This window comes from Lipophrys pholis (genome assembly GCF_963383615.2).
Source record: "Lipophrys pholis genome assembly, chromosome: 12".
Classification (NCBI taxonomy): domain Eukaryota; kingdom Metazoa; phylum Chordata; class Actinopteri; order Blenniiformes; family Blenniidae; genus Lipophrys; species Lipophrys pholis.
This window is the reverse complement of record NC_137641.1, coordinates 15,252,318-15,276,896: the sequence shown is the minus strand read 5'-3', so window position 1 is coordinate 15,276,896 and position 24,579 is coordinate 15,252,318. Positions and strand designations below refer to the sequence as shown.

General features: G+C 42.1%; 1 protein-coding gene across 1 annotated transcript in view; it reads right to left on the bottom strand.

Annotated features, from left to right (window-relative positions):
• palm2akap2 (PALM2 and AKAP2 fusion) overlaps positions 1-24,333 on the bottom strand; it is an 81,006-nt gene extending 56,673 nt beyond the window's left edge. The window contains exons 1-3 of the mRNA XM_080476535.1: positions 23,981-24,333; positions 11,156-11,236; positions 5,680-5,801 (exon numbers count right to left, since the gene is read on the bottom strand). Coding sequence (XP_080332661.1) covers positions 5,680-5,801; positions 11,156-11,236; positions 23,981-24,031 — 254 coding nt within the window. The 5' untranslated portion in view covers positions 24,032-24,333. The remainder of the gene's footprint in view (positions 1-5,679; positions 5,802-11,155; positions 11,237-23,980) is intronic.
• Positions 24,334-24,579: the final 246 nt, after the last annotated feature.

Here is a 24,579-nt window from a genome sequence, read left to right as displayed (position 1 = left end):
CTACCCCTGCTGCCTCTGTGCACTCTCTTTCTGTCTCCTCGAGTCGTGTTTGCTCTGCGCTGCTCTCTCCTGCGAGCAACGGGCCTTCGCCACCGTGACACTTGTGTTTCTTTTCCAATTTCTTTACTTTCTGTCTCTCCAGGCTCAGTAGCTTCAGGTATGGAACAGCCTGCACAATGATGGCACTGTTGCAGTCTTTTCTTAATGTGATTTACAACAGGAAACACTTGCAAAGCCTCACAAAGCCTCTGCTGTTGTCTCCACATGCCTGTGTTTTGTTTGTTATAAGTGTGTTTCCCATTAGTTTCTGTCATTTCCCTGCACAATGCGAAGGGATCTGTTCTCTCCCGCTTTCTTGTGCACATTTAAGCTCGGTTGTATTAAATTGTTAGTCAACAGACAGATTCAGCTTCTCCTGCTTTTTCTCCGTGTGCTTCAGTGCGCGGACCGATGTGAGCCTCCATAAAAGAGCCAGCGCTTTGTCTTTGTCAGTCTCTGTCTTTATACTGTCCATCGGTGTGCGTGTTTTTACTGGAGCGCTCGTAAAACTTGGACAGACGAGCCGTCGGCGCTTCTGTGCTTTCGGTTGCAAGTCACTTTATTCCACAAACGTTTGGAGGTGGGCGACGGCAGGCGTGACTTTCATAGCCTGCAGCTTTGCAAACACACACAAACACCAAGCAGACGATCACATGCTCGCCTCTGTCCCTCTGTCGCCTCTATCAGTAAGTGGAAAGACTCCCGTTGCCTGGGTTACAGGATATTCTGGGGTGGTGTGTCCCACAGGGTGTAAATATAGATGCCACACCCTCGGCTTGAAATGCATACGCTCACCCAGACGCGTGCTGTCCATCAGCCTCTCCATCCAAACAGAAATACCTCTCACCTTGACGTCCCGTCTAAAATAACGAGCGTTTTTTAACCACTGAAATGTTTCCCTCCCCCCTCCCCACTACCTGATTTGTTTTGTCACGGGGTCTCAGACGTGTGAGACCGACGGACCTCCCACACACGTGTGCCCTGCGGCTTTTCCAGCCCGCTGGAAAAGGTTGTTTTCTGAAAGTTTAAACAGATGAGCTTGTCTTAAGCAGTTTTCCTCTGTCATCTGAAACCCTGCTCCACAATGATAGTAATTACTCCAAGAATCTGCCTCCTCAGCATGATTCCTGTACAAACAGTGAGTGTGGCTGGTTTTTAAGAATATGTATTGGAAAATTAAAGCGGATTGTTTGAAAAAGACACGTTGGTTGAACTTATTTTCTTAGTTGTTGTTTTTTTCGGCGCTGCAACTATAGTTTTTATAGCGTGGACGTCCTCGCGGTAAATCGGTAGAGAGACAACGAGGTGTTCACGATAATATCAGTGTCTGTCGGACTTCTTTTACAAGCTCCACCTCATCAAATCACACCCATATGCATTGTAGACTTGGCCTTTTTGGATTCAGACTGCAAAATTCTGCCTGTTCAGTCTTACATGTGAATAAAGGGAGATTATACGTGCATATACTGACGCAATAACAGTAATCTTGCAGGGATTCAGGTTGTAAAATGACGCACCCCGTTTGAAGCAGAGTGGGAAAGTACAGCTTTAAGGATTTCCTGGCTCATTTTATCAGTTTCAGAACTTACTTTAGCTGCATTGCATCTGGGGAGTTGAGGTTTTAGCAAACTCAGGTGTTTTTTTTCTTTCTTTTTGCTTAAAGCCGTCAGCAAACCACAAACTGCTGTTGTAAAAGTAACCTAATGTAAAATACATTGAATGAACTGCATGCACCAACCTTTGTTTTCAGGTTTGAACACTTTCAGGTACTTTGCAGCTTTTGGGTGTCATTTCATACTGTTACAACTTACAATATAATTTATACTGTCAGAAGAAAGCAGCACACCCGCAATAAAAGGAATTAACCCCAAAGTGGCCTGTATTGCATTGCTTGTGTATCAATAGTGACTATAAGTACTTTTTAAAGTTGATTTTGATTTGACACTGGATCTTACCTAAAGGATACTCAACATTTATTTAATTTATTCATTAATTAATTTTTTAATTTAGCGATAAGGACTTGTCATACTAAAGCAAAACTCTTGGTATGCAGTCACTATGTACAGCGCACAGCCAAAAGAAGTTAAAGGAGTTTTGTTCAATCAGTTAGCAAATGACTAAAAAACATTTTCTGAAAGTTTTAATATATTCTTTTTCATTTGAATTGTTTTCGGTTTAGGAGTCAGATTGTCTCGCTTCCATGAACACTCAATAAATTGAACGGACTGAGCGCGGTTCTTTGATTCCTTACATAACATGGAAGATCAACATTATTAATGTGATTAAGAGAGCTTGTTGTGTTTAATTAGAAATGAAACCACCAAAGACACTTCCTCCTTTCGGAGTTGCAGAGTAACAAGAAAAACAAAGACGTTTTTCGTTTCAACGTCAGACGTCGGAATATATTTTGCTCCATCTTCAGTGGCTTCAGGTAAAACAGAGCATTGATCCAGTGTTACTTTGTTGATGTGCAGGTTTTTCTGGCCCCGTTGCTCCGCTGTATGTAAACTAAAGGTTTAAGACTCGTCTCTTTTTGGGTCTTTTTGAGTCACTTCAACTAAAATGATCCACTTAATAAGATAAAATAAAAGAGCGACCTGGCTGTCTTGAGAAAAAAGAGCCAAATGCTTAATTCATTTTTTTTCTTGTGTTCAAACTGTTTTAATTCATCACAACGTATTTTATGAGATTTTTGTTCAGCAAGTGCAACTTTATATCTCTTGCTCAAGACACTAAAGAACGCGTCAGCCCGTGTAACTCAACCTTTTTCAGCGGCCTCAGTTACAAATGATTGTAAACGGAACCAGCTCTGCTTCTCCATCCTGCTTTGTTGGCATCCAGAGAAGCTAAATAAAGCAGGATTTGGCTTTGCTCAAAGAGCTCCCCTCTTAAAAACAAAGTGAAACCAGATCACAGGCACATGAAAGTGTTTTACTCTTACCAGTTATTTTTACAGTTTTACTGCTTTTGTAAGTAATTGAAACCATAAAGCACAATATCTCCTATTAGAAAAAATAGTTTTTTAATTTTAATTTTTTGACAACCACCCGATTCAGCAGCGGAGTGAATGAGGTGATTCACACCCATTGTGACTGTACTTTGGCACATAACGCTCCCTCTTTGACGATTCACTGCTCTTCTGTTTACACCACAGCCAATGTTATCCAAGTGTTCATGACAACGCCTGATGTTGATGTTTTTCTTTTCTGCACTTCTGATAACCTGCGGTAGGTAACAGAGTCTCTTTCAGGGCAGAGGTTTAACGAATGAGGAGGTGGAGTGTGAGCCTGACTCACTGATTCTAAATTGACCCCAGAGCCTTTTACACAAGCCTGATTTTCACTGATGTTGATCACTCAACTTCAAAATGATATATTAACTATTTTATTTTAACGCCAAAGAGATTCGATTCTACTGGTTTGAGTTAAATGTTGGAGGATAATCGATTTTCTACTTTGCTCTACTATGTTAAAACTTTTAGGCTTTTTTGTACTTTTGCTTGGCCTACGGCTTGACCTGGCAGAGCGTAAGAAAAGCTGTATACTTCAGTAAAGTTAGTTACTTTTTTCAAAGCTTTTCTAAAGGCTGCAACACGTGTGTGGCTTTAGAAGTGAGAGTATTTTGAATAGACAAGATATTTGCACCAGAAGGCATGATTTAAAATAAGGCCTTGATATTGAACTTCCTCTAAAATTCAATTTTGAGCTTTTGTAAAAAAAAAAAAAAAAGGATTTTCATTTTGCACGACTATGTAAAAACACAAAATGAAACATTTTGAGAGATTATAATGTTCTGTATGTGAATCATGAACGAAAATGAATTTGAGTCCCTTGATCTGCTTTAATTTGACTATTTCTTAACGTTTCACGCGTGAGTAAAATGCATTGGTGCTTGGTGCCAAAACAGCAACTGTGACTAATTAATTATAGTGCCATGACATTTTCTACTACAGGAATTTGTGGTTCAATTCATTTAAATTTCATATCAAAACACTATATTCATCCTTGAAAAGCAATTTATTATGAATTCAAAGTAGGAAGACTTTACTTGACACGTAAAACAGTGCAATATATACCTTATAACCTTTCTTCTAATCAGTGGTCCTAAATTGTCTCTGTGTGTGGTTGTCTTGTGACTGACTGGCCACCTTCCACTGCTTTCACTCTTGATGATGATTTATTGGAGGTGGGCCGTACTTTCTCATTCCTATAGAATAGATAACACTGGACAATTCAGGCCATTCAGTGGAGCAACAAAGAGAAATAGTGTAATATTTTGTCTGTGGGGAAACCAGGCCCACGAGTCAAGGCATGCGGCGGTTTCACTTTTCATTGACGTTTAGGTAATTAAACATGTCATTCATTCACTTAGCGCGGCCAGGCTTTCATTTGATTGCACGGCAGCTTCCATTACTGATAATTAGTTGCTCTTCACTCGGGTAGAAGTCGCACAAATCTTCTCTACCGGGCTTTCCTCAGGCTCACTCCGAGAGTGTTGTCTGGCTCTGACTCGGAGGAAGTCAAAGTGTAGCCCAACCCAAGTATCACAGTCGGAGTCATGACGGCGAGAGCCGGCTGGCACTGTATTCGTAGCATGATCTCATGCCCCCCCCCCACAACCTCATTGGGGAATAAGTGACTATCTCACAGCAATGCTTGATGGGAATCAGGAAGCTCCTCCTAGAGACACAAACACAGGATGTGCACACAGAATCACATCACACTCTCCTTTATTTTCCTTCTTTTTACAACCCACTCAGTATCTCACTCTCTTCCTCTTACACTCACACCCTGCTTTCACTTGAATCTTGTAGCTTTCTTCCTATGCTTTACAAGGTTTCTTCTTCTACCTCCATCACCTTTCTCTAACACCCGTCCAAGCTAAGTTCCCTTCCATTGTTTTTCCTATTACCCGATTCTGATCTGTTTTTAGTAAACTCTCACACTGCGGTGGCATTTCAGGCTTCAGTGCACGGATGTCGACGTTGCTCTGAGGTTCCAGAGCTTCTGAATCAAATACGTCCAACATTCTCCCGTGACTGCGAGTGCCTTTGTTGTGCATGTCACCGACTGTACTGGCGTGTTTGTGTGGAGGCTCATGCTGTCTCACAAAATTAGACTTCTATTCTGGGCCTTTTGGATCGATGCCTCAAATGTGGCTGTTAATTAAAGTGCTCTATTGTTGATGGTCTCCGAGTCCTTCATAGCTCCAGACAGTAGTGTTCTGCCTCATGTTCACATTGCTCCTAAAACGGTTGACATGTTATTTGTACTGTATCTGATGAACCGTCAGTGGAAAAAAGCCAGAGGGACTTGTGTTGCTTTTTTTTTTTTTTCCTGTGTGTTTTCCATCGGGACCGTTTGAGGAGGCCAAATAAGTAATGTGATCTGTTTATGTTGGAAAAGTTCCAATTCGGTCAAGACCATACGTACAAGTGCCAGAGGGAAAATAGGAGCCATCGATAACAGATGTTCTTGATGGCATACATGTTTCGTTATTGTTTCTGTGCTACTTACATCTGTTGTGGATCAGATCTTTTTCCACTATGAGCATCCCACAAACTCTTCCCAACAATGACGGAGGATTAGCAACAAATCCAACGTAAACCAAGTGGAAACGGCATCAGTGGACATTTGGTACCTGTGTATCATGTCCTCCAGCCTCCTCCCTTGCTCTTCGTCCAGTTCCAGCTGTTTCCGCCGTGCCTCTTCTTCCTCCGCTCCCATTCCCTGAAGGAGCCATCGCTCCCGCATGGCTTTGGACTGTAGGGAGCACAGAGGTTTGATCAAAAGAGATGGAGCCGAGCGAGCCCTTTCCAAAATTGAGGTAACAGCTTTACCTAGTGAGAATCTCTGACTTTTGAGACACCTATTTTTTTTTTGTGTTTTGTTGGAAAGGAAGTCATGCATATTTTTTCTCATGGCCGAGCTGATATATTTCAGGTGGAAAGCATGTTTCTCATTAGAAGGCAAAAAAATAGACAAAGATCAAAATCAAAGCTCTGCTTCCATGCAATCATTGCATCTTCAGCTAATGAGCTCGTGATTCATGGCTTTTGTTTGCCGGCCTGTTCAATCAGGCCACGGTGACTTTAGACATTTATCCCTCGAAATCTGACTCGTTCATCTTTGACTCATACATGTGACTCGTACGAAGCAACCTCACCTTCAGTCACCAAAATCTTAAGCTTTTTTTTTTTTGTGTTTTTTGTGTTGAGTGAGAGTGAATGTGTTAGTTAAATATAAGGAAATCTCAAGTGTCCCTGAAAAATCCTGTTGATGTCTTATGGATTGACTCAAAGCACAACCTAAAAACAATGAAAGCAAGAACAAGGAAGAACATGAAAGCACAAATCGATGGATGACAGACAATATGTCAGTGTACTATATGTCTTCCTTGGTTCTGTTCATTCTTCAGCTTATCATAATCTCAGAAAAAGACGAAGGCTGATTCTCTTTTTGTCAAACCAACATATCTGACTGCATTTTGCTAGATCGTTATGTTTCTTTATTGTTTAACTCATGAGTTCCTGAGCAATGTTTATGTGTCTAATGTCTCTGTCTGTGTCTGGAACTCTGCTTTGTTACCACAACAGAGTAGAGCGGGAACACTTTGCTTCACCTCTGGCTGTTCGTTGTCAGACTGTTGCTCGGCTGTAGCCCTTACAGCTGACAATTGCCCTCATCCCCCCCCCCCCCAACCCCCCCCCCCCCCCGAACCCCCCACCCCCCACCCCCGCCCCCACCCCCCCCACCCCCCCCCCCCCCCGCGAGGGAATACAGCACTCAAGGAGCGATTCCAAAGTATTATACCACCTGCTGTTAGAATGCAGCAGCTGGGCTCTTTGTTTGTGTGTGATGGTTTCACGCCTACAGTGCTGTGCTCATCTCCCACAATAAGATCTTCATTTTTTTACAGAGATGCGAGAAACATGAAGGAAACCCCAGTTTTACAAATAGGTGGACAGATAAATTCCTATATGATTTCAAAATCTTAATCGCAGCCCTATAACCTCAAAAGTACCTTCAACTGTATTAGTATTACAGAGTTGGCGTGATTCTCTCTCTTTTTTTTTTTTTTTAGCAAAATTTGAAACAAAAAACAAAGACAAATCTCTTGCTGTGTAGCGGGGAATAATGTTTTGCTGGATAATTTGGCCACTTGTTTCCTCTGAGCGTCAGCCTCTTTCTCATGCTGTTTTAACAGACTTTCCATTTCCTGTTCAGCACTGACACGCAGTCACTAAGAGGCGCAGTGAACGCTTAAAGGGGAAAATTTGAGCCTTTAAGGAAGGTGTTTTTTAATCATAAACTGAAAAAAGGTTTTCTCTCTTTCTTTTTTTTAAATGTTTGTTTGTTTTCCTAAATTGCTAAAGTATTTAACTCTTATAAGTACCAAAAATGCCAAGGGGGTAAAATGCTCATCATGATTGAACTTGGCTTCAAAATCCTCGCGGTGTTTACACGGCCCCAGACTCAGATCAACGCCTCCATTCTGAGAGGGTCTGAATCCCGCAGCCCAGAGGTCCTTATCAAATCTCTGGGCTCCAGTCTCCATTTCCTCTCCCAGGCCACTGCCTCTCTGGAGAGATCACTACAAAGCCCACTTCATGCTGCCCGGCTGTGTGGCACTCAGAGGTAATGGCCATTAAATGAGACTGTACGAGCAGATGCTGATTGCATCTGGAGTTCGAGCCTGTTGATGTCGAGGGCTCGTCTGGCTCTGTAGGTCATTGGAGGGTTGATTTCTCTGATAGTACAAACATATTTGCTTGCATTCAGACGTTGTGTATTATCTTTCTTTTTCAGTCATCTACTGTGTGCATAGGAAGTTCGTAGGTGTCAGATAGAGCCCCAATTGTAACTGTTTACTTGAATAGCTGTTCTGTTAGTCTAAAAGATAAGAAGTAGTGAATCCCACTTTCACTTGATAGTTGGCTCCCTTGACCATTATCAAATATCTACATGGATGTTTGAATCTACTTTGGCAGGGTGCAACAGACATTTATCATCTGTTCGACATTGAATAGTGTATATGGATATGCACAAAACCTGCATGTGATATTTTATGTTTGTCTCAATGTTCTGGTTATGATCTGAACCATGTTATTTTTTCACGAGACACTCAAGAATTTTGTGACTATTCTCTTGCTATATCAGATTATATGTATTGTAAACATCAATTGAAAATTGTATCACTTGAATATAGCAGTTAGCCTTTGAATCGCATGAAGTAATGAAAGAAAACAAGTGTTTGTGAAGTTTCTGAGATATCACTATGATCTCAACATGGTTTCACGTGTAAGAATGAGTTGTTATTCTAATCGCATTATTGTTTTTATGCTGCAGTCTGACAAGAGAGGGTTGTTTGCTCCACTGTAATTACTACAGCAGGCAGAAATGTCAGCAGTTTGTGTCCCATGTAATCTTTTATCATTAGCTTCCGTGCAGTGTAACCCGTATTAGGTCAAACAAGAAAACACAAGGATGAAATGAATCAGAAGTACATTCAACGCAGTATGAACTGTATGTGAAGGTGACTTGGACACAATTTAGATAAGCTTGAATGGTTTATGTGCGCATCGGCTCAGACTATGCAAATCTGCTCCCATGAGATAGATCAAGCCCAAGACGGTCGGCCCAAACTTCATTAATGAACCGATTTTAATGTTTGACAATTTAACACACAAAGTTCTCGTGGCTTTCACAAATGTTTTGTCCACATTTCCATAAGTGGGTGGTAAATGCTGGAAAGCGCCGCAACGTGGGCTCAAACTTCTTCGATAAAAGGTTCATTCATTCCAAGTGTGTTTAATGGTTTTAATTAGAGGACGAAATGTGTTTGTATTTCCAATATTAAAACTGGCGACTAAGCATATCTGTAGCATAATGGGTACCCACAGCTCCCTGACCCACCCTGCGTATGTGCTGCATTTAGGTGCTGCAGGACTTTCCAAAGAATTCCTTTTGACAGTAAAGTAATTATGAACCGGCAGTGCAACTTGGAAACTGTTCATAAAATCAGCCTTCACTCAAGTCTTTTCACTGACGACAATGCTTTGTATTTTTCCAAGCCTGTATGCAAGGTCAAATTGCTATTCTTTACAGTACTGACGCTTGATCGAGCTTTATTAAAAAAGCAACGTCTCACAATCTGTCAACAGCTTGTCCCTGTTATTACTTATCATTTGAATGTCAAGTGTGTTTACTTGAAACAAAAAATCTTGGCTTACCGGTAGTGGCTGGCGCCGAGTATTCAACGATAAATATGTGTGTTTTTTTGATTCGAGTGTGTCTTTTCTGAAGAGAAGTAAACAGCCAGATCTCTCCTGCCCAGCCAAGGGAAACTCTGCTTTTACAGGTTTACACAGCAGGAGTGCAGCAATTTGGATGTTTAGATGGAACCACTAAGTTTCAGCGGAAAATGCACGCGGGTTATTAAATGCACTCGCATTTGTACGCGGCACCATGGTAGAATGGATCATAACTCATTGAAGCACACTGTGTTATTATATCTCTCTGGGAGGTTTTAGGGTCAAGGGAAGCAATGTGTTTGGATAAAAAGGAGGCGGAGGGAGCTAATTAAGAGAGATGAATGGGCCGCAGCACCATCAATCATTTCTTTCTTTCAGACTTCCAACCACATCCATTTACTTTTCACCTTAACACCAACCTCATTTTATTCTCACCCCAAGTTCAATATATAACCTCATACTAACATTTACCCCTCAGCAAGACCCAATGTATCGTCTCTGTTCTCCAACTCGCAGGAATCCGGGCACTTTTTGTCAGATATTAAAGCAAAAGCTGTGCCTAAAACATTTATGATCAAGTGATGAATAAGTGGCTGTATGTCACATAAGTCAGAAAAGAGGCTTAGAAGTACATACATGCAAGCTTTTTGTCACATAATCCAGCTATATCAAGCTTTTTTAAAATTCTATACTTAACCACAAATCCATAAAACATCGTAGTATATTGTAATTCATGTGAGAATAGCAGACTTCTACACTTCCATACTTCATCTGTACTAAACTGTGTAGTTCCCTTTTTTCTTTTCTTTTTCCCCAATGTTGAAGACTTTCGGTCACTTCCCTGTTCTTTTCATAGTGTCCTATAGGCTAAATGTAGACATACAGGTCGGGATGGAAACTAACACTCACACATGGCAGAACACCGGATCCCGGCCAGCCAAGCTGTGGGAGCCAAGTCAAACAATTAAGGTCCTTGCAGTCCTGCTGGACTGAGGACGTGCTAACATGATAAGTCCACAGTGTAAACTTACTGCCAAGTTCAGGCTGGCATGCTGCCGTGCAAACATGATTTCACTTTCCATGTCACAGAGATGAATACTGTCTTTCTTACTATAAATTATACATATAAATTCTATATATAGTATATGAAGTACGTTTTTGTCCCAGTATGTAGTCAGAAGTTGTCCATTTCCTCCCCGTTGTCACGACTAGATTACATGCTGCTTATTTACAACATGTTTTTTTTTCTGTTTGAGAAAAATAAGTGGGCATCCGCTTATACCCTGGACTAACGCCACTGGTCAGGGGACACGCTGACATGAAGAAAAATGGAAATGCTTGTTCGTTTGTGATGACGCATTGCAATTTTATTGACTTGAATGTTTTTCAATTCTGGTGGTCGAGTCTATAATATGACACGGCTCAGGTAGGTAAATATGGTGGGACACAGTAAGAAGCAAGGCCCAGACTAAGGGGGTATCTATGACCCGCCCTCAGTTGGACCTGTTCTTACAGGGCCGGGTAATGCATAATATGAATGAGTGAAGAAAGGGTGTAATTTAAAATTTACTTGATTAATTTGTACCTTCACACTTCACACCTCCTGTTTAAACTGTGCACCATAGTGAGTTCTAATCACTGGCATACTTTTCTGACAGGTACTGAATATTTATAGGTTCAGAATGTAGAGAGAGGCAGAAGTGGCTGGACAAAAATAGAAGCAATGTCTGCACTGCTACGTGCGCCGAGTAGGTTGGATGCATGCTGAATGAAGATAGCTTTGGAGTCGGACCAGCAGCTCAACAATTCTATTTGGAGCACTTAGGCAGATAATGTATTCTTTCTTAAACGCTGTAAACCAACCTTGACATGTTGTAGCTGTAGCACCAGGTCGTCAAGTTGGCTTCTTTTGTCTTCAATTTCAGTTTGCCGCTTTCGCTTCTCCTGAAAGACGAGAGAGAGGAAAAAAAAAGACACAATGATGAGAATCAAGCGTGAACTCTGAGGTCTTATGCTGTCTGTGAAGACGAAACACTTGAGCTGCAAAAGAGGTTTGAGCACGATGCTTCACTGATGCATGCTGCTGTATTGATTGAGCAGGTTTAGGGTTTAATTTTGATGCTCATCAACCTCTAGGCAGAATCACTGGGGGGAAATCAGGGTTTAAACACACTTAATTTAGGAGTAATCCAGGACTCTAATGCAATATACTGTCATACTTGATATAAACTGATAGAGTCTGGGTAAATCTACTCGTTGAGTGATGGCAGGATATGAAATTGTGCAGCAGAACAGTATATCCATCGTAATACAAACTACACGGTTAAACTTCTGAACGGACAGGAAATAAAATGAATTGTGTGTGCTCGAGAAGGAATTGAAGTATTAAAGGGTTAGAGGTTAAATCTTGGAGGGTCGATGGTGATAGGGGCTCACAGGGGGAATAAAGACAAGAGGGATTAGGCCTTGAAGCCCCTAAATAGCCTTGGGGTTAAACTTAGGGTGGGGTCAACAATCCATGTCGAGATAAATAATGTTAAGGGATGTAAAGAGTGGGAGGTTTCAGATGTGAGAGAAAAAAAAAAATACTAAATGGACTGAGGCAATGTGGAGTCACTGCTTTTGAATTTCCTATGACAGCGATGCACCAGAATATAAACAAAGCAGTTCCCAGCGCGAGCCTGCTCGGGGACGAAGAGCATGAGATACACTGCGGCTGCATCTCGCTCGCTGCCTTTCTGTGGGAGTCGGAGGAGGATTTGTGGGACGTTTCCTGTGAGCTAAATATAACCATCAGGGAAAACCCCAAAATGCAAATAAACCTGAGGCCTTCTTTCTAACACAGTTCAGCGAAGAGTGATGCTGAATAGAGAGAGGATGGGAACTGAAAATGGAGCTGAACACAACTAAAAATAAGGAATCATCACACATATTGTAGATAGCAGGACTGAGCCCCTCACAGATCACTTATGTTTTAATACAAGGATGCTTATGCACCTGTTAGTTTTGACCACAATGTTTCTATTAAGTATGTTTCACATTGATACTCAATTTTTCTGCTCTGGACCAAATGCTGCAGCGAGTGGCTCAGGTCTGGTTTCAACGTTTCAAGTGAAAAGGCATTTGTTGATCCATTTTTGTCTCAGAAGAGATTTGCGTTTACACGGCAATGTTTTGAAACTGCAGAAACACTGAAAACAATAAAGTTCTCATGTTGGGCCACTAGTGGATGCTGTTGTCTGTTTTTGTAAATGAAACCACATACATGTGCACCGAGAACAATACACTACAAACACTAACAATGGCGAGTACACAGGCATTCATATGGAAAGATGATCAAGTTGGATTACGGTTGACTCTCAACTATAAAACTACCAAATATAGCCTCCAACTGTTGCTGGACCAAAGGCATAATCAAGAAAACATTCGCTCATTGAGCTACTCTGTTGAAAACGAGCATTTTTTTGTTTGTTTTTCTTGTTGCTCCTGTAACACTCGCAAGCAAGCAAGGAATTCAGTTCCATTTTTCACACTGGAAATAATTGCTTCAGCCAGCCATGTTGTGCTGGATGGAAGTCCTCTCATATAATTAGTGGTAATGGGAAACCAGTTGATAGTTTGCCTCTTCATGTGTGACTGACATCCCAAAACGGCTCTCTAATTTTCCTATAAACACTCTAAAAATGTTCCCCAAAAGCTGAAAGTACTTTTTGTTTTCAATCAGAAAAAGTAGAGCTTCAGCATGTCTGAGGGAATGCTACTCCACTTCTGTCTAGCTGGTTTGTACCTCAAATCTCTCCTTTTATATTCATTAGTTAATGTTGAAATTAGATCAAAGAAGAGGCACAAATCTGCGTGAATTTTATTGAACGTTTGGCAGTTGTTGGCATCTGTTTATCCACTATCACGATGTGAGTCCCTATTTAGGAGCTGCTATTTAACTTTGTAGGCACTTTTATGACAAAATGCAGAGTTATTACTCCTGCCTGCCATTTTGCTGCGCTTAACTTGTGAGGGTTTTTCCAAATTTTAGCCATGTGTAAAAGAGGCTGGTTATTTGGTGAACCTTGTGTGGTCCAATTGACTAATTGTAGTGGCGCTCCAAAAGATTTTGGCCACATGCCTGTGTTTTGGCTCAGTGAATGGAAATGAGGAAACAAGGCTCAAGGAATATTACAAAAAGACAATAATTGGCCTTGCACAGCTTTCACACACACACACACACACACACACACACACACACACACACACACACACACACACACACACACACACACACACACACACACACACACACACACACACACACACACACACACACACACACACACACACACACACACTCTCTCTCTCTCTCTCTCTCTGCACACTCTAAACTCAGCTGTAACTACTACTGCCTTAACTCTTGCACTCGCTTTAGCTTAACCAAAACCTCAACAGAACATTAAGACCCCATTTGCATGACGTTTTAAGTGAAAACGTAACGCTTTTGCAAAAAAAAAAATTTCTGAAAACTTTCAGCAATATTTTTAAAACGATATGGCAGAAACGCTGAAAACAATGTAGTTTTTCGTCACGGGTCATGAGTGGGTGCCGTTTGATTCTGTAATGAAACCACCCACACATTTGCACAGAGAATAACATGCTATAAACTAACAATGGCGAGATTTCGGATATTCGTATGAACAGATGTCCAAATTGGATTGTTACTATCATGACTTTCAACTATAAAACTACCAAGTCCTCCAAGAACAACATGGACTGGCCGCCATTGTTGTTATTGTCCATCTACTTGTGCATGTGCATAAGAACTGTGTACTACGACCGTGGCCACATGCGCAGTAGCAGCATTTCCGCCATCTTCATGGAGATAGTGCCTGAGCATTTTCAAAAAGTTGTGCTTTCAATGGCTCCGAGCACCGTCCTTGTGTAAATTGACCAACAAAATGCAACGAAAGGTTTGTGTTTTCGTTTGAAACTCTTGTCATGTGAACAAGGCCTTAAACAAATCTTCACAGAAGGTGTATTGATTATCCTCATGTAGTGTTCATCATTACACTGACATGAATCTGCATCTGCGATCGGCTTGATGTCCCCACTGGGGTAGACAAACAAGTAGGCACACACAAACGTAAACACACAGAGCTTTTTGCTTATTCCACTAGAAGACCTTACATTCATTTAACTTCTGCTTGCCTAACTATAACCCCAATGTTACCTTTATCTTCAATTGTGTGCCCTCACACTAGAAGTGTGATCAGAAGTCTCAGTCCTGATAATGTGGGCAAAGCCCGCCTACACACAAGCACATGGATACACCGCAGTGGTCTGCACAGCAGCAGTTCCCATGGTTTGTGAAGTAACAGTCAGAGAGGCAGTATGGTCACCAGATGTCAGGGACTGCTGAGGACATGTGGTCGAGGAATGGGCAAAACACACACAAAAGCAAATACGTTCACAGGCTTGAAAGTGTACACACCGATAAGCCAAAAGTGCCATGCTCCCAAAATAAAGCGGCACTCAGGCAATCTGTGCGGTTGTGTATATTTGAGAATCTTTGACTGTACAGGAATGTGAGGACAGATATATACCTACGTATAAAATGGATATAATAGAAATGATGCTTGATATCACCAGACCAAATATAAATCTTGGTTTCTATAACATTCCTGAAATCGAATGTAATGGTGCAACGTCCCTCTTCCATTCACCCTTAAAGTACAGGTCTGCATACTAAATGTTGTAATTTGTTTCAGGGTTTTCTTTAAGAAGGCCAAGAAATGCCAGTCATGAATATTCAAAGGCCATAAAAATCTTCTTGGTTCTTGAAAAAACAAAACAGCAAGCAGCTAGTTTCTTGTAGTCTTTACTGCTACGGTAGTTCCCAGGGGATAATGCCATCTGTCCTCCTATTACTTGTCATGTAAAGCAGAAATTCATTAGCTGGAAGGATCCTCACTGTATGAGAACGGGATTAAAAGTCTAGCTTGCGACAGAGAGTGCTGAGTTCATCAAAAGATGAAATGAATCCCTAGACTGGTACAGTTGAAGTGACAGGAGAAAGACACCCCGAGCCCTGCTCTGTTCGTTGTATTCTCCCCCGGAGAGCACATCCTCCTCCTCACAAAAATATGTTGACATTCTTGGTGACACACACATCACTTCCCACACTCTGACTCACAATGTTTGGCCCCACTTGGCTCGCCACTAAGCTCTCATACAGAGGGCATCACTTTCCCCACTGCAGTCCACACCATTCAAGAGACTCTGAGGCTGAGATCAGCTTTTCAAACTGATTGAGCGCCAGTCTGGACTTTTATTATGTCATATTGTTGTTGGTTTGTCTAGTTTAACAAGACATCTGAAATGCACATGCACTGGTTTGAGTCGGTAACCTCACGTCCTACAGGGCTAAAGATTTTGGCAGCGGAAAGCCAGTCAAAACTTCCTTTGTCTGCTTACAGTTCCTGTTAGGTTAAGCTCAGCACCATGAGCTTTATACTCCTTCCCACCAGAAACGACAAACTGTAATTGGCTTAGAAGTAAATGTCCCGTCTAACCCTAATCTCCTGGGTTTTGGGGGAATTCCTGGAGTGCGTTCGCTTAATCTTCTCAGTCCCAAGAAAATCTCCTTAATTCTGAATGAAATTTAATGTGTGGCGGTTATTACTCGTCCCCTAAAGAAAGTGTGCTTCTGCTCAACTGCAATTGATATTGACAGAAGGTAACTTTAATGCAAAAATACTGTACAAAAATAAACATAATAACTAAACGTGCGTAAACTAAAGTCAAGATAGGACTTTCACCCGAAAGCTTCCCATGTATGATTCAAAGTCACCATTCAAAAATAAGCCCCCGGCAGGCCAAGGTAGAACATGCAAACTCTGGTTGCCAGGTCAGACCTCGACAGTTTAGGCCCAGTGTTTGCATAACATTTTCAACTGAAAAAGCAAAACTTTGTCACTGGTGTCAGGAGCCTTACAACTTAAATGTATGATGATGATGATGATGATGATGATGATGATGATGATGATGATTATTATTAACTTTTGGATGTACCATTCTCAAGAAATTTAAGAATTTGGCTGTTAAACCTGGCTAAATACTGATTTTACTGAGAGTTGTATTCGTCAGAATTGAATAGATCGGATGGCTCGGCTCTCATAGTACTGATTGTTTTTCCATGTGACCCCAATGCGAATATTAATTGACCACCCCGGGCAATATCAAGCAGATTTCCATTGGAAAATATAGGTAGCTTTGTGGCCATCACAGACTCTAATGCAACTTTTATTTCGTCCAACTTGAAGAGAAGCTAATGAGAACTTTGCCACTGTGCTGCGAATGGTATGGACCACCCAGCAACGGGTCAGGAGGACGTTGTTATAAAGTCATAAGACAGTGAAGTAACTGAAGTTCTGCTGATGTTCACATTGTGAACAGAAATGGACTGCAGAGCTGACATCTCACATTCTGTACATGCCAACACACCCAGCGCAGAAATCTCACAGTGGAGATCATCTTCCGTTCCGCAGGCAGCCATACCTGAATGCTTAGAGAACAGAGACTGAAATGGACCTGTCGCCTGAATGACATGGGTTTGGTTCTGCACTGAATGTACCGGCGAGGTAATTAGATCATGTTATGAGCATTGGTCATGTCTTCAGTCTGAGAGCAGTAAATGATAACTGGCATAATTTGTGAATGAAGTGATGAAATAACCAACAGCTGTCCAACCAGTCAGTAGCTGTGAACAACTGCAAGCCCGCAGCATGTTTTATACTTGGAGTTACATCCATGCATGTGCTTTTCAGACAATGCCTGCTTGTTAGGTCCAGAGTGAAGTGAATGCTGACCTCCATAGCTGGTGGCAGTGTCAATAAATGCAAACTTAGCACTTCGCTGACATGTCCTACATGCCGTTGTCATGTGAAGGGACCAGTTGGAAACTATAATGACCATGTCTTATCTTAGCAGAGACACAAGTATGCATACCTTTAAATTCACATGGATGGACACTAACACATGTCAGCTACTGTATTTTCCACAACATAAGTCACACCTCAGTATAACTCTAGTCTGTCAAATCGTGTGCCGCGGGGGGGGTAAATAGTTTGAAGAAAAAGTTGAATTGAGACCCAGATGTAACTTTACCATTGATATACCTTGACCAGCAGCTGCTGGAATTTGTTCCTTCAGCTCCAGAAGTTGTGATTTTACCCCACGAATAGCCTTCTTTGTTTTCTTCATCAGCGTATTAGTTTCTCTGATTTTCTCCAGTTCCTTAAAAGTTGCTCAGATATTCCAAACTCTCTTTTTGCTGATTTAATAAAATTGTTTCTGCTGCATATTTTTAAGTTTTCATAGAAAGGATTTTTCTTTTTGTTGACATTTGGCGTCCACCGTCACTTAAATATGGTGGTAATCGTTGTCTGTTGTCATACAGAGCCATCTAGTGGTCCCTGGTGGTATGTATAGGTGCATTTTGACGTAAGTCGCTTCTTGAAATAAGTCGCGTGACCACTGAAAACAAAAATGTAACTTATAGTCCAGTCAATACTGTATTTCTATGTTCTTCCCGGGGCGTTTGCTGGGTAAGTACCCTTCCTCCTGCTAAGTGGAAGTAAGTGGATACTAACTCTGCTTAATTTTTTGGGCTAAATATTGGATTTTCTGTATATTCATCTTTACAAGTTACTTTCAGTTCTAGCATGTCTTCCTAAAATAAAATATTTTGGCCATCACCTCGACTTATAATCATGATTACCTCCAACCCCCTCAGAAACTATCCTCTCTTCAACTGATGCTGGGAACTGTCTACCTGGATGTAACTGTGCCTACTGCCTATGTTCAGTATGTCAGTGTGTCACTCTTCATTGTTTACTCTTCAATTACTGCTCAAATGTCACGAAAATAATTACTAAAATAAGAGCGTCCACTCACACAACATTCCTGCCTCTAGACTCGGGTCTGAGTGAATCACGACCCTTCTCACTTAAACACACACACACACACACTCACACACACACATACCAGAAATGTCCAGCAGGTCAGAGACAGCTGCTGCTAATTTTAGGCGGCCTGTAATGCCTGCCGTGCCCCAGACCCCCCACTGTCCAGCAAACCACACCCCCGTCTTCCTTTCTCAAAATGACTTTGCCCCGAGCACACTCCCCCTCCCCCATAAATTGCTAAAAGTCCATAAAACCCAGACCTCTGCCTCCTCCTGCCCTCCTATCCCCTCCCCTGGATCCCGCCTGCTCAGTGGGTAGCTGGCAAACACCCACTGCCAAATATTCAAAAACTGTGATACTGATTCCGGAAGCCGATTGAACAATAACAAGCAGGAAATCTGACCTAACGTCTTCCGGTTTACAATGCTGTCTGTCTGTTTGAGTGAGTTACATCTGGTTACAATTTACATTTTTTTCCTGTAATTTGGAGAAAATGCAGTACATGTTCTTTCTTACAGTACATGACTTTCCACATAATGAAACGATTATTACAAGATAAGGCTGAAACAATACAATTTCACTTAAAACGTTATCATGTAAACGGGGCCTAAGTGTGTCTTTTTATAGCAGCAATAATGGAGCTGGCTATATCAATAGTCGTTTGGAACGGGCTGCATCGCTATTATGTCCACAAGTCTCACTGAAACATGCGATCCACTTTTATTGAAAACTTATGTTTTCTTTTTTCATGTTGCAGTGTCACCCTGGTTTCGACCCACTGGAAGCCATTTTTTTTTTTTTTTATCTGCAGACCACATGTTTGACACCACTGTCATAAACGGTGTCAGAGTCAAGGTTATGAGAAGGACCCATGCTAAATCCTGTTAATGGTGACAGGGGTTGAAGGAAAGGGTTAAGGGGAGTTTTCAGGTATGCTCATCTCTATTTTAACTCAAATGTGTAACTCCCTGCTACTACATGAGTTTTGTAGAAGATTTGTCTCTTTCATTTCGTTGACCTTGAGAGAAAACTATTGCTTTATCGGCCTTTCCCACACCAAGACGGAGTGCATCCAAAATGAAATAAACAGAATGATAAATGACCAATTTCACATGGCACAAAGGAATGAGACAGATAAGTGATAAGTTTGTGAAAGGAAGAGTCACAGCCACATGACTGAAAGTGAACTGGATGTCCTTGACGACGATGAAAGATGTTTGAAGACATCCCCCCCACCACACACACACACACACACACTGCCTGGCTCTCCACCACATGCCACAGTCATGATTTGCGGAAGATGCATACCGCTCCTCACCTTCACCCTACCCCACTTATTCCTCCTAGTTAAACCCTGCTAAGTGGAGCCAGAACGTTGTCCAGCTTCCGCAACGACCTCAACAGGACAGACCTTGTCCAGAGAGTTCAATTTGTGGGCAAATCCACAAAGCAAAGTAATTCATAAAGGAACAGTAGAATTGCTGAATTCATCATGATACTTTAGAGGCAACAAAGAGAGACCACGTGCACTGAAAGTTCATAGAGATGTATTAATCTATTTGTTTGTCACTGAAACAAACACACCCTCTGATCCCCTCGCATGACTGTAATATTTTCCCCATTGCCGGCAACAGCCACTTCTGTCTTTTTTCTCTTCCATGATCACGTTCATGTCAATCTTTATGCACCACTTCCTAATTTCCCTCAGATTTTGACCCAGACGGTCTGCAGGCTCTTGTGCCTCTGAGCATGTGTGCTGGTTTTGTGTGTGTGTGTGTGTGGGGGGGGTTGTCTAAATGGTTGAGGTCATCTATGTAAACACGCCACAAGCACAACAGAGAGCCAGCCAATGAGTGCGTGCAAAAGACGCATCCATGCACTTTTGTACTTGTGGTCGGCAGGCCACACGGGTGGGAGTTAATGAAAATGATGAAACGCTCTCCAGTCATTGGCTGATCTTCAAAACCACATACAAAGGTCTGGTGAGCGCATATGTGCGCTCCAGCCAACTGCTATAATTGCACGGTAATAATACACCAATTGCAGGTTTGGAGTTAACAACATGACATCACAACTATTCCTTAATCTGACCAATTAGTAACCATGGGAACATTGACTTCTGGCAGCCGACAGACCCCCTAATCACTGTCAGACTATGAGAATCTTCTCTGCGGCGAACGCATGAGCCAATCCTTTAATTTGGTGTTTGATTATAAAGCTGGCAAATGTTTTGTTGTACTGGAGGATTTATGTTCAAACTGTATTTTCCTTAAGAGATCAATCATGGGCAGTTTTTTTCTAAACTTGAATGCTAACACTGACAAGGCATTTAAAATGTAATTTAATAAGTGTTAAAATATTGGTTGTTAAGATAAAACCTGATGAAAGTTAACAACTTTTTCTAGCACGTCCCTGGAGATGAAAACTCAGGCTTTAGTCGGCAAGAAATGTTTGGTTTAACTGAAGGCTTGCACTTGCTCAATGTTGGATATGCATACAGATTTAGAAGAAGCCTTCCGTCCTTTATCCATACTTGTGTCTGTTTGCTGGAAGCTTAGCTGTTCATGGAGAAGGTTCGATTGGTAAAATGAAGCGAATATGACAAAAGCACTCATGCCGTACAGACAAGAAATTTCCCAGTTTGAGTTTGTGCTTTGGGACTTTTTTCTGCATGTTCTTTCCCTCTTTCCTGTGAAAAGTAAACCTGCATTTGAGGTGATCTGATGAATGCAGCTTGACCATAGGTATGGATTTAGGTGTGTGGCGTCTGTCTCGCTGTGTTGGCACTGCGATGGACTTGTGCGATGTCCACTGTGTGTGCCCTGCCTTTCGCCTCATCTCACAATACCTCCTGACTCCTTTAAAGGTCCTTGTGATTTCTTTGCACACTGCCCCACCCCACATGACTATCACACCCACTCATACTTTATTAATGCGCCTCACAGAACATAGAACTAGTTCTGTGATAAACCAGCCTTATGGCTGTGATCCACAACCTTGATTTTGATCCAGTTCGGTAAAGAACTGGAGGCCGGGAAGCCTGATCCTTGTGTCTGCACTTTGTGACATGTTAATCCTGATCAGTGTCTCAAGCCAACTCGTACGCAGTGTCTCCTGCTCCAACACTTGGCACCGATTACAGTGGAAGCCTCCAATTTGGCTGAAGATGTGCTAAAGTATTGATGAGGACCGACACTGACAGTGATGACAATGAAATCTCAGAGTATCAATTATTGATTGAATCATTAGCATGTCAGCTGCAGACAGTGGGAGGTTTATGCACTGTAGACCTCTCTGCAGTTCATCATTTTCAAAAAGTCGGTGAGAGATATTCCTCTTTTATTTCCTATAAAAAACGGATATTCTTACCTAACCCTGTCAGATACTCTAGGAAATGATGTCCAGCTTCTGTATTTTTACTTGACCTCCCTCACTAGCTTGGGTCTGTGTCATGCAGAGTGCTTGGCTGCCATACCGAGTCGTTAGTACTATTGGTGTAATAGTAACCCCTCTCTATTTAAGTGGCTGGTCGAGGTTGCAAGACATTAGCGCTGATATTGTCTTTGATAGATTGTACACACACTCAGCCAGGGTGAGACAGATGTTTGCTTAAAAGGAGTTAAAGAGGCTCAAGAGTTTTACCTTTTAGTGTCAATGCTCTTTTATACCACTTACAGATTAAACTAATAGCAGGATTTTAATGCAGTAGATGGATTAAAAAAAACTGATTTATATGACACACAGAGTTACGTTGTTTAAGATACTCTGGATTATAGCTTTTTAAACCTATTGACAGTTGCACCCTGGGCTGATATTCAAACTTCAAGACCTTTTGTTGGGTTTCTCTCTGTTAAAAGCACCTCGAAATCACTGTGTTGTATGTGGTGCTATATAAATAAAGTTGAATTGAATTGATACTGTATCACAAAGCTAAGCAGTTTCCACAGTAGTCAGCTTTAACTAATGGTTGGATGGCAGATATTTGAGTCGGCTTGTTCAAGATGCTAATCACATCCAGTTGCTCGAGCTTGTGCAACACTGTCAAAAAAGTTATCCGGACAAAATATCTTACAATCTATGTACTTACAAAACAGTCAGCATTCAGGGAGTGAAGCAAGCTTGAGGTGTTGAGCTCGCTACGTTTTGTTGGCCGTAACTTCACCTTATTTATGCAATTTATTGCAGATTGCAATTTGATGCGAAAATGCATTCATTGGTGCCACCTTTAGACGATAACACTGCTACAAAATGAAAACGGTGACAAATTACGAAGAAGTCATTTCAAATTGTTAGGTAGCTTGCACTCACAAGTGCCTGATGATGGCTGGATTTAAAGGTTGCTGACGTTTGCTACGTCAGGCTTGAAGTTTGCAAGACCATCAAGATATTTTACACAAAATGTTCCAACTATTGAAACTTGGTGACAAGTTGTGCTTTGTCAACACAGAGGGTTACCTAAACAAGTCAAAAAAGTGTTTCAAGAATTACTTGGTAGTATCGCAAACTACACTTTGGTAAAAGAAGCGCCTGGTCTTGTCTGTTTTAAGCAAACCGTGGGAACTTTTCCTCTGTGCCTCTCAAAAATGCCGCACAAGTAAGCTAAGTACATGCAGCCTGGTACGGCTGCCATGATTCAACGTGGCCAAAATAGTTTCTCCATCTGCTGCTTTCCCCTCACTGGTGAGTACAAATGTCTGTGTGTGCGTTCATGTGCTTGTGTGTGTGTGTGTGTCTTTAAGTGTGTGGTATGCTGTGGTTGCTTGCTGGCGCCAAATTTAGTCCGAGGCAGTGAAGCCCCGGTGTAACTGTTGCTCTGAAGTCCTATCAGTGCCAGAACCAAAAGTCTTTCGTAGATCTCCCGCCTGATCGTGAAACTCAATGGCGAGCGCAGGCGGCCACCTCACAGCTGAGCTTTCCTTCTACTTTGGAAAGCAGATACATCAAAAAAAAGAAAAGAAAAAAGAAGAAACTCTTCAGACGTTGGCCAAAAGCCCTCTAAAGCGAGTTGATTTTCCACCAACTTTCCTGTAAGCTGGCCCAAAATAAAGACATGGAAGAAGATGAAAACTGACACGGACAGCAGTGCAACAAGACTGAAGGCTGGTGAGCCCGTACGGTGCACATTACAAGCAGTACAACAAAAATCACTTTGTTTTTATGAGTTGAAAATGGGTGTAGGAAGCGATGATGTCATGCTGAGTGGCTCCCAACACATTTAGCACATTCACTTTTAATCGGCGACAATCGGGCTGACACCGGATCTCTTCCATGTGAGACTTATGACGACAAAACTGTCATGCTTGTTTATTTTAACTTTCATGTCCCGTAAAGTAGCTTCAGAACTGTTCAAAACCACCAAAATGACAAGTTTAACTCCCGGGCCAAGGGTTACTGTGACTTTGAGACCTCTGCGTTTGGCTTACGTCACTCAGCATCAGGAGTCAAAGTTCAGTGTGCTTTGGCAGGTTGAAGGGGCCAAAACGTAACGCTGTTTTGCAGCTTTTGCGTCAGGCTGAGTGGAATAGAAATGGGTCATGAATGAATAATGTGACTAAGCCGAGACAATGAGAGAGGTGATGAAAGAGCGAGAGTGAGATGTGTTGCATGTGAACGGCAGACGGGGATGAAGTGGAGGTGAGACGGGACGTTTTTAAGTCGCAGACAGACGGAAGGTCAGAGGATCAGACGGGGATGAGCCGAGCACAAGAAGAGAGGAGAGTTTCATCCAACTTACCGCCAAGGCCTGCAGCCTCTCTTTGTGGAGCTGAGCCTCCTCACACGACATCCTGAAGGGGGGAAGCAAGGGGAGAGAGGGGGGGTGGGGGGTGAAAGGAGAACGAGAGGTGAGATCTGGGAGAGCCGCGGTCCCTCAGAGAGAGAGAGAGAGGTGGAAAGAGTCACACACAAAGGGAAGGGAGGAAGAGGAGGAGGAGTGTCCAGACGAGGTTCCTCTTCCTCAGCGATAATCCAACTCAGAGCACTGCGGGAGAGCGAGGTTGCACTAAAGATCTCTCACTCGCTGGCCATGTGCCTCGCACTCTGCCCGCTGCTTTCTGCCTCTCTCTCTGTCTATCACCCACTCTTTCTTACCCGGTCTCTCCTCCCTCCCATTTGTCCCCTCCCTCCCTCGCTTTTTAGGCATGAGCCATGTGTGATTAAACAGCTGGGAGGAGCAGCTGAGAGAGGGAAGGGGAAGGAGAGAAGAGAGGAGCAATGGCATGAAGAATGGGGGGGGTGAAGAAAGAGAGAAGGGAAGCAAGTGGAGGAGTGAAATAGAATAGTGAAAAGAATCAGTGGAGTCATTTGTCATATCTGAGAAACTGGAACAGGGTG